The sequence below is a fragment of the Trypanosoma cruzi genome, genomic scaffold (assembly GCF_000209065.1).
Source record: "Trypanosoma cruzi strain CL Brener 1047053517187 genomic scaffold, whole genome shotgun sequence".
Lineage (NCBI taxonomy): Eukaryota > Euglenozoa > Kinetoplastea > Trypanosomatida > Trypanosomatidae > Trypanosoma > Trypanosoma cruzi.
The window spans coordinates 200008-209991 of NW_001849503.1; the positions used below are offsets into that span (position 1 = coordinate 200008).

General features: G+C 52.3%; 4 protein-coding genes and 1 pseudogene across 4 annotated transcripts, besides 18 other annotated features; all 5 read right to left on the reverse strand.

Annotated features, from left to right (window-relative positions):
* Positions 1–21: a microsatellite.
* Positions 1–9984: a sequence feature (heterozygous, non-Esmeraldo-like haplotype).
* Positions 84–195: a microsatellite.
* Positions 257–284: a microsatellite.
* Positions 288–324: a sequence feature (AT_rich).
* Positions 336–371: a microsatellite.
* Positions 372–402: a microsatellite.
* Positions 779–805: a microsatellite.
* Positions 915–938: a microsatellite.
* Positions 988–1012: a sequence feature (AT_rich).
* Positions 1836–1882: a microsatellite.
* Positions 1979–2009: a repeat region.
* Positions 2021–3826, reverse strand: Tc00.1047053509243.20 (hypothetical protein, conserved; the record flags this gene model as incomplete). Its single annotated transcript, XM_801154.1, has 1 exon — positions 2021–3826. One exon carries the CDS (start codon positions 3824–3826, stop codon positions 2021–2023), a length of 1806 nt encoding a protein of 601 aa, XP_806247.1.
* Positions 3883–3909: a microsatellite.
* Positions 3937–3957: a sequence feature (AT_rich).
* Positions 3961–4003: a microsatellite.
* Positions 4091–4120: a sequence feature (T-rich).
* Positions 4622–4684: a sequence feature (T-rich).
* Positions 4776–6605, reverse strand: Tc00.1047053509243.30 (hypothetical protein, conserved; the record flags this gene model as incomplete). Its single annotated transcript, XM_801155.1, has 1 exon — positions 4776–6605. One exon carries the CDS (start codon positions 6603–6605, stop codon positions 4776–4778), a length of 1830 nt encoding a protein of 609 aa, XP_806248.1.
* Tc00.1047053509243.40 lies at positions 6822–8279 on the reverse strand (annotated as a pseudogene).
* Positions 8536–8568: a microsatellite.
* Tc00.1047053509243.50 (sigma-adaptin 3, putative) lies at positions 8641–9135 on the reverse strand (the record flags this gene model as incomplete). The annotated part of the gene is made up of 1 exon (XM_801156.1): positions 8641–9135. The coding sequence occupies one exon, from the start codon at positions 9133–9135 to the stop codon at positions 8641–8643; it is 495 nt and encodes a 164-aa protein (XP_806249.1).
* On the reverse strand, positions 9391–9795 carry Tc00.1047053509243.60 (ATP-dependent DEAD/H DNA helicase recQ, putative; the record flags this gene model as incomplete). Its single annotated transcript, XM_801157.1, has 1 exon — positions 9391–9795. The coding sequence occupies one exon, from the start codon at positions 9793–9795 to the stop codon at positions 9391–9393; it is 405 nt and encodes a 134-aa protein (XP_806250.1).

Sequence of the window (9984 nt, forward strand, 5' to 3'; positions counted from 1 at the left end):
AATAAATAAATAAATAAATAACAAGGAAGCATGCACGGTAAAATCCCCTGTAGAGAAATGAGGCAAACATAATCAAAGAAATAATATATGAATATAAATATATATTTATTTATATATATCCACATACACATACACATATAAATTTATAAATTTATAAATATAAATATGTATTGATAAATTTATATATAAATATATCAGCAGCCAAACGGAAAGATACAAGAAAGAAAGAAAGAAAAGGCAACAGCCACAACAACAGAAAAAAAAAAAAAAAAAGAAAAAAAAAACACATATATATAATTACTTATAATATAAATATATATATATGCACGGCCTTACTGTTGTTGTTGTTGCTGCTGCTGCTGCTGCTGCTGGTAGTAGTAGTGGTGGTGGCGGTGGTGGTGGATTCGCGTGTCACTCCAACCAACCAACCAACACTCCCCCCTCCCTCTCAATTCACTCATTCACACCGGGCCTCTGCCTTCTTCCCTCTTCCTCTGCGCCTGGCCTCATGCCCACCACTCCACTCCTCTCCACACACGCAGTGTCTCCGGCCCTCCCTCTCTCCCTGTTTGTGTGTGTGGCGGCAGGCGGCGGGGACATGGCATGTGGTGGACTGAGACCCCGCGGCAAACGGCCCCTCCGGTGGGCAGAAAAAAAAAAAAAAAAAAACGAATACTGATAAAATGGGGGAGAAAACAGGAAAACACACAAATCCACAAAATATCAACACACGCACAAAAAAAAGGCAGAAGCACTAAAAAAAAGTAGTAAACAATGGAAAGAAAAGGAAAAAAAAAAAAAAAAACATGACATAATAACAGTGAGTAGAAACAAAAAAAAAAAAAAGTTTGTGTGTGTTTAAGTTTTTTGACTGCGTAGGTATCCATTCATGGTTATCATGAGGGGGATAGGATAAAAAAAAAAAAAAAAAAAAAAAAGGAAGGAACAGAAAAGCAAGTCAACACGCAACACCGACAGCACTCGGACAAAAAAAAAAAAAAATTAAAAAAAACCATGCAGTCTCTCTCATTCCCTCGTCAATTCCCTCCCTCCCGTCTTCAGGTGTTGTTGAGTTCTTGCTGAGATGTTGGGTTTATTGTCATTTCCACTCCCTCCTTCATATTACGTATCTGGAAAGGAAATATATACATGTAAATAAAAGAATATTTTCTTTAGGATCTTCTTTTACGGCTAAAATCGTGTGATGGGCAATGAATAGGTTCAAATATGTATTTAAGTATATTGGTAGCAGCAGTGGACTGTAAGAAGCAAATTTCTTCTCCCTCCCCCTTCATCATCTTTCTTTCTGGGGGAAAGGGGTGAAAGAATGAAGGATAGAGTGTAATATCATATATATATGATACGTGTGTTTACGTATGGTGGCTCCATTTCCTCCCTCTCCCCCTTCCCTCTTATCCTACCCCCCTTTACCCCATTCCTCCAATCAAATGACACCTCAAGACATTTCTAAATAATTGCCCACGGTATCAACTCCATTAAATCCCTTATTTATTGCGTTTACCTCTTTCTTCTTTCTCTTAGTCTTTCCCTTTTCTTTTTGATCGCACCCCACAGCTGATATGTACATATACCCCGTATTTATCCACCGTCGTGATGCCCCTTGGAGTTATGCATCCTCCGCATGGTTTCTCTTTGGCCCAGCTAGGAAAAGGGCGTTTATGTGCAAATATATATATATATATATGCACCGTACGCGTAGACCCCTTTCTCCAATGACAGCCGACGGTATACCCCGTCCACAACGAGTGTCTTTGCCCCAGAACAACATTGCCATTTTTTTGTGTGGACTTGTTGTATTTGAGCTGTCCACCCGTTCATCATCATTACCATTGATTTTATTATTAATATTAATATTAATATTTCTTTGGGGAGAGGGGGTGTTTTTCCCTGTGCCACCTTTCTGTTTTTTTCATTCTGGCTTCATTTTTAACTGCCTCATTTCCTTTTTACTTGCTGACTCTCCCTCCCCTTCCTCTTCTCCCTCTCCCACGCATGCTTCTCAAGTGCCCTGTTGTGGCGGCGTGGCAGCAAGCGTCATCTGTCCATTTGGTAAATAGCAAAAAATGGTTGACTGTGGTGTCACCACGGGAGGGGTGGCCTGGGGATACATCATCAGCTGTGGCGTTGGTGCCGTGGCAGCCATCGTACTTGTGGCTGTATTCATAGGCGCCATCGTCTGCACGGAGCCGCTGAATGAAAGAGGTGTCAACGACGGTGCAAAGACAGCCGGCCTGGATTCCGGGCCAACAAGGAAGAACGGCGCGGTTCCAGTGGTTCCTGTTGTCACGGGAAAGAACGGGGCGGCGTAAAAGGCCGGTGCTGCCGTGTTCCCAGAAGCGTACGGGTCGGAAGGAACGGGCTGCCCCCCCAGGGACGGCACAAAGGGGTACGAGGGGGCGCTGGCCGATAGGGTCCGGTCCAGCGTTTTCCGCGATCCTGTACCTGGTGTGTAAACTTGCGGCAGGCCCTGTAAGGAACTGGTGACACTATTGTTTGCACTGTTTAGAGTGTTCTTGACTCCACCATGGCGACAGATCCCACGTCGGGCAAGACGCTCGTTACGATGGGCGGAGTCCTCAGCCACCTTCGCAAGTAAAGGAATACCCTCACACTCCGGAAACGGTATACTTGTATGCGTTTCTCGTGCTGCCCTTGCGGCTGCCTCTTTGGTCGTGTACGTGACAAAGGCAACGTTCCGTTTGTTGTTTGAGGACCGCTGCGCCGCGTCATTGTGGATGGAGACATCAACTACCTCACCGTAAAGCCCAAAGTGTTGAATGAGTTCCGCCTTCTTCATATTGAGTGGTATGTTCCGTACAAAGGTCTTGTTGGTAGGTGCGCCAGGACGATAGGCGGCATGCGGCTTGGCTACACGCACCGCAATGGTCTCCCCATGGAAAACAGAATTATTCATTTCTTCAGCTGCCTTTTCGGCGTTGGCGACTTCCTTGAATTTTACGAACGCAATGCCACGACTTTTTCCTGTGTGAATGTCTAACATCACCTTTGCCGATTCAATCTCACCGTAGGGATGAAAATGTTTGTATAGCTCGTTATCTGTCACGCTGGCATGGAGACCAGAGACAAAAAGGTTGCTTCGTATTTCATCCTGCGGATCCCGCCTTGATTGAGAGTTTCCCGCGTCCCCTTCCGGGGTAATTCCCGCAATGGGCACGTCAAAAGGCTGCTGCGGTTGTTGTGGCGACACGCCACCGCATGCAACCAGTGGTTCCAAAGTAGAAGAGACAGCAGGTGATACCTCGCCGTATGCGCTATCGGTGTTTGCATGATTCGTCCAGCTGCTGTAAGAAACAAAGAAAACATCTGAGTTTATACTACCGTTTGCCGTGGATGCGGGGTGATCGCACGGATGGACGCCGCGTTGCTGCTGATGCTGCTGCTGCTGTAAGTTGGCATTCCAGTTTTTCATGGCGCCAGATTTTCCTTCTAAACCCGACCCGTTGGGAGCAAAGCGGCGAGAAGACGAAGAGCCATGCGCCGAATTTAGGGCCTGGGAAACGGCAGGTCCATCGTCATCATTGTCATCGATGCTAATGACAAACTCCATGCCGCTCTCCATGTACAAACCACCGCCCGCAGAGAAGCCTTCGTATTCTTCAACATCGCCCAAAGCGTCGTCAAACCGTTTTTCATTAACCTCATCCAAATTACTTCCGCGCGAGGGACAATCGACTTTTGCAGCGGCGCTGTTCTCATTCTTGTCATTGCCTGTGCTCATGTTGCTGGGAAGCTTACCCTCCTGTTGCTGCGCCGTCTTCATTATAATATCGTTGTCGATAAGCATCAAAGAAATGGCCCTATTGCCTTCTTGTTGTTGTTTCCCCCTCCTCTTGTTTCCCCTTTCTTTTTTTTTCTTTTTTCTTTTTTCTCTCGGCTCGGATATTCGATTTCTTCTTTATTTATTTATTTTTTTTTCCTTCTCTCTCTCTCTCTCTCTCTCTCTCTCTCTCTCTCTCTCTCTGTGTGTGTGTGTGTGTGGCTGTTGTTTCCTTCCTTATCGTTTTCTCCCCTTTGTATGTCTGTATTTGCGTGTGCACAATGTCCCTCCTTGTTTTTTGTTGTTTTTGTTTTTGTTTTTCACTTCCTCTCCCTTCTTTGTACTCCCGTCACCTGAACGGCAGCAATCCACAGAAAAAGAAAAGAAAAAAAACGTAAATAAATGAAGAAGCGACATGCACGGACAGAGAGCGGGTTTAAAATTTTTATCTTCGTCACGCACTCATCCACCCCACCGCACCCCTCCCACGGCGGCTGCAGCTCTGTATTGTACATGGCGTCAGGAGGAGCAAATATAAATCGCCACCGCCCCAGACACGTCCAAGTGAAGGGGGATGGTGAACCGGAAAAAAAAAAAAAAAACGGCACCAGCAATGACAGTAGGACTTTTGAGAAGTATCAATAAACATTAACTGCCGTGTCACTGCTTTCCGTGTGCCTGCCAAAGTGCATTTTCCCCCGTTTCACCTTTCATACATTTTTTTTTTCTTTCTCCTCGTCTCCTCCATCTCGGGCAAACGCACCGGCGTGGAAGTAAAGCATTTAACAGGTTCGCTATACATCACAAACTCAAAACACTAACTTTTTATTTGTTTTTCTGTCCTGTTTCTTTTTCCTTTTATTTATTTTTTTTTTTTTTCCTTTTACTACTTCTCTTTCCTCTTTCTTCCTTCTCTTTTCTCCTTTGCATTCGATGCTCCTTCACTTCCGCTCCTCACGCGGTTGTCAGGCGGCGATTAGATTTCATCGAGGATGCTCATCTCGGTTTTTCCATTCCCAGTCGATGATTGAGTATCTTGCACGGTGGGCACGGGCATGTTGCGTATCTGATCCAGCGTGAACACCTTGTCCACACTCACCTCAACGTAGTACTCGTTCAGGCAGTTGACAATCTCCTGCAGAGTAATCGTGGAGACGTCGATGGGGATGCTGTACTGCAGGAATTTATCCGCCAGCAGCCGGGGGTGAATAGTCTCCAAGTCAGTCACGAACTTCGCGCCAAGAAAAGCCGTCACGGGGATGGCCGTCTTTTGCATCGCGTTGTCGCGTTGGGTGCGAGGCGAGATGACAAGCTTGGACTGCCGCCTCTTTGGCATTTTTGCAACCTGCTTGTTAAAAAACTTCGTCGCGAGCCGCACGACGGCGGGCGGTAGTCCCCACCAGCGGGTCTGGGTTTCATCCGGGTTGATCCCCAAACTCTCATCCTGCGACACGAAACTGCCGCCGCCAGAGGAGCGGAAGCTGTCGAGAAACGACAACTTTGAGATACTGATGAGCCGTGAGCCAGCGCGCATCATGGGCGGGATGTAGTCCTCCTCGTGCTCCTGCAGAAAGCGGAAGCGCCTTGGCAGGGGCTCCGGCTGCAAGACGGAGCGGTACGCCCGACGCAGGCACGGGATGGAAAGTCGCACCACCCGCTGCTCCCCGCTTGCCGCGTCCTCGGTGTTCTCCTTCTTGTCGTCGCTACCCGCAGCCCTCGCAGCCTCAGCCTCCTCCTCCTCCGCCTCCGCCAGGCATCGGGCATCGGCGTCAATCTGCAACTTCATGGCCGCCAAAACAATCTCGCGGGCCTCCGATGGGCGAAGCTCGTGAGAGCGGATGCGCAGACGAAACAGATCCTCCGGCGGCAGAACGGGCAGCTTCCCCGGCAACGGAACATCCGTCATGGATTCCTCTTCGTCTTCCTCATCGTCGTCCTCCTCGTTTCTTCTCTGCTTCTTCAGCTCATTCATCTCCTTCTTACCGTCGCCCTCCATGGCATCCAAGAGACGCTTCCAGTTGACAATAATGTTGTAGTATTCGGTGTCCGCCTCCTTCGCCCGCTTCGCAATCTCCACATCTGTCTTGTAGTTGTAGTACACAAGCTCAAGAAAGGTATTGACGGATATGGTGCCATCGGAGCGTTTTCGTGGCCGTCGAAGAGCTACGCGCTCAATGAGCTGCTCCTGCAAAACCGGGAAGGGTGCGTTGAGCACAAGTCCGCGCAGTGAAACCCAGCCGGAACCGTCCCCGTCAAGATAGTTGAAGATATTCTTCATGCGAAAGTAGTCGTCCGCAAAGTAGTTCGCAACCTCCTCGTGGTTCTTGTCGCAGAGATCGTTGATTAGGTTGGCCACGTTGGTGCCGATGTGCGTCCCCTCAAGAGAAAATCGCACGATGTTTTTATTCACTCGCAGCAGCTTGATGATAGGGTCCGCGCTGTACACTGTCACAAGTGGATTGTCGCTCAGGTCCACGCTGCGGATGCACTGATGGTCCTGCAGCGTCTCCGCCAGCTGGGCGACAAACTCGTCAGTGACATGGCAACCAGGCAGGCTCACACGGCGCAGGGAACGACTGCAGAGCAGCACGGGCACCAGCGCCATGCAGCCCTTCGGACCAAGAATGAAATTTTTGCATTCGAGCACGCGGTGTTTATCCCAGTCACGCGGGGCGTCACTGAGCAGTAGACTCAAGCTCTTCTGCGGGTGAATGCCCATCTCCTCGCAAACCTGTGCGTACGCCGCACGCGGAGACTTCCGGTCAAACCGCGCCAGCGTGGCGTCCACCTTCTGCATCGTCGTCATTTTTGCTTAATTTTCGACTTGTCTGTTTTTGCTTTTGTGCGTGCTCGTGCAACTCAACTGTACGTGGAAGAGCAGGAAAAAGAATATTTGCAAAAATAAAATAAAAAGGTGCAATAACTCCCTCCCCACCGACACCCACACGCAATTGTGCCTCTTATTATTACCCGACACCTTCAACCCTCGCACCTACCATGAATGAAAAACAACAACACGCGTCTCAGCGTCGATTCATGTAGAGAGTCATCATGGCATCCATGGCGCCGTCCTTGTCGGGCACGCTGCCCAACGCGAGCTCCAGCCACCGCCGCACCGTGCTCGGCCGCACAAGTGCCGCAGCGCCCTTCCGTTGGCTCTCACACTCAGCGGGACAAAAGACGTATTCCAGCAGATATCGCAGCAGGCGGGGACCAACGGGTGCGTTGTCAGCACCGCCAATGCAGCTTTCCTGCCGCATCCACCGTCCCCACTCGCCCTTCCAACCGCCACCATCATCATCATCATCATCGACAACAATGGCAGTACCACTCGTGGTGGCAGCCGCACGTCGCTCGTTCTGTTCATCCCGCAGAATTGCTGCGCCAATGGTGTACGCAATGCAAAAAAAAAGTTGCTCCGTCGGCGGTAGAACAAGCGCCATGACGGGCACCGCAAGGGGCGCAGCCGCAGTCACTGTCGTCACGCCGTCCAAAAGCATCCCATCTTCGCCCGCCGCAAGCGACTCCACGGCATGCCTGCACGCAGTGACTCTCGCCGCGACCTCCAGGGACACCCGCAGCCGTACTCCTCCAACGCGGACTCTGCCGCCTCCTCATCCTCCCCGCTGCTACTGCAATCGCCTGCTCGCACACCAAGACGGCCAAGGTGTGCTGCCGTGGCATCTAGAACCATCTGCGTAACCCTGCCGTCGCTCGAGACGCCCCTCTCCGCCTCCGCCATCTCATCGTGCATCGCATCGTCTTCCTCCCCACTCGCGCCGGGATTCACCGGCTGGCTGCCGCTGTTGCCTTTCGCCGCTGCCGCCACCACGGGCACCTGTTCGTGGCGACAGAAATGTGTCACAGTGCAGAAACACGGGAGCGCGATCCACGGAATGGCAGGCGCTGCCGCTGCCGCTGCTGCCGTCTCCTCCTCCTCTCCCGACCCAACGTTCGTGCAGACCGGAAAAAGCAGATGCTCCAGCGCCGCCTCCTGCCGCTCCTTCCGCCGGTGTTGTTGCTGCTCGGTGGCCGCTGGAAGCTGTAAGGGTGCATCCGCGCGGTAGCCGCCTTCACGCACAGCAGTGCACACTGCACACCACGCCTCCTCGCAGGGCAGCGGCTGCCGCCAGTACGCCAGCTCCTCCTCCACCCGTAGCGCCTCCTGCGCAACGCGAAAAACCACCACCACATTGGAAAGGCCGCTCGATTCGCAAAGATCACCGGATGGAAGCACACGTGCAAACCGCTTTAGTGCCTGCATCAGGCGGGCGCGGTTCTTCTGAATGGCCCTGCCACGCCGCAAGAGATCGGCACGGAACAATGGCGTGAGGGCCTCCGCACGCGCAAGCGCCTGCTGCTGGCGGATGCGGTCACACGCAGCGGCCACACGTCGCCGCAGGCCTCCTCGGTGGCTCGCAGCCTCCCGTATCGCCGTGTCAACTTCTCTCTGAAGGCTCTCAGCGAAAGCGGCGGCCATGTTCCCTCCCTGCTCCTCCGCACCCTTGCCTTGCTCCCGTCCCACACCCCTGTCCCAACTGCCACACCCCTCTAGTTTTCACGTCCCCCTACTGCTGCACAATCCCTGTCCGATGCCACTGCCACCTGCGGGCATCAAAATGAAGGAAAAAAGCGCAAAGAAAAAAAAGGTAGTAAGACGCTAGAACCGGCGGAGCCACCCTCGATCCGGCGCTGCAGCCTAAAAGAAAAGGGCTAAACCGTGGAGCAACAAGGGGACACACAAACACACACACACACACATGCACACAACCGCACGGCCCCCTCCACACAGACAGAGGGAAGCAAAGAGAACACAGCAGCAAATGAAGGGCGTCCGATCGCTAGTGGTAGCCGGTCACTGCGGCCGCTCCAGTGCCTGCCTTGGAGCTTCCGATCCGCTGCATCTCGGTGTTTGCCCGAAGTATCTCCTCACGCGATGTCTCCAGAACCATGCCGCCCATCACCATTTCCATGAGCAACAGCTGTACCCTGTCCGAGTGGAAAATCAGATCTAGTTCACACACGTTTTCGAAGGTGCGGTCAAGCGCCTCCACTAACACCTGGATAAGATCGAGTATCGCCAGCTGGGACTCGCTGCTGTCCACAATGAATACAAAGCAAAGCGTGGCGTAGTGGCGGTACACCACACGGGTATCGGGGGTGGGCCAGTCGCGGAAGTTGTCCACAAAGTTGCAAAGATCGGCGCTGCGCCGCGAGATGAGGCGATGAATGCGGCGCACTAGCTCCTGCTGGACGCCCAGTGGAATGTCCTTTTCATACACGTTCAGCAGACGGATCTTCCCCGCCGTGTTGATGATGATGACGGCCTTGATCATGCTTCGCGCCACCTTAACGACCAGATGATCCCTGCTCCTGCCGTCCTTTTCCTCGCTGGCTTCGCGCTCCAAACAAAGAAGCTGCGAGGCCAGCAGAATCAATGAAAAGAACAGAAGAAAAGAAAGAAAAGATGCCCAAAAGTGACAAGCAACGACGGCTCTCGTTAACAACCTTTTCTCCCCTCCGGCGCCCTCACAACACCCCTGTCGGTTCTGTTCGGCCCTCGCTTCCCTCGCCAGGCAAGGCGGCACCCATCACCTCCCCTCGTCGTCGTCCCCCGAGTCCACTGTGATAATCTCGGCGCCGCCGGCACGGTTGACGTGGTCGTGGACAGCCGCATTTGAATTGGCGCCAACGGACGGGCGCAGCGGCGTGCGGGCGTTAGACTCTTCGCACATCCGCAGCAAATAGTCGACGCCCATCAAGTCCACCGCTGGGTGCTGTGCAAGGAGAACAGGCTCCACCTGAGAGGGCATCGGAGTTGCCCCCAGCACTTCCTGGTCAATGGCTGGATGCACCACGCGCTGCTGCTGCTGGGGCGCAGGGAACAGCACCAAGGAATCGGCGGTTTGTTGCAGCACCGGCCTCAAGAAAGTAAGAACGGTTGGTGGGTGCAATACCGTCGGATCGTGCGTGGTGCAGGCACTGCATGGCGGCATCGGGCTCCCAGGCACAGTGAATATTTGCGAAAAACATTCTGCCACGCCGTGTTCCTATCGGTCCACGCGCAACGACCCGGAAATAAACGGGATGAAGGCGTTAACCCACAAAGATGCTCCCACCAAGAGATTCGCCGGCATCCGCAAGAAAAGAGGTTGTCAACCTTGCGTTCACTCATGGACGGGAGA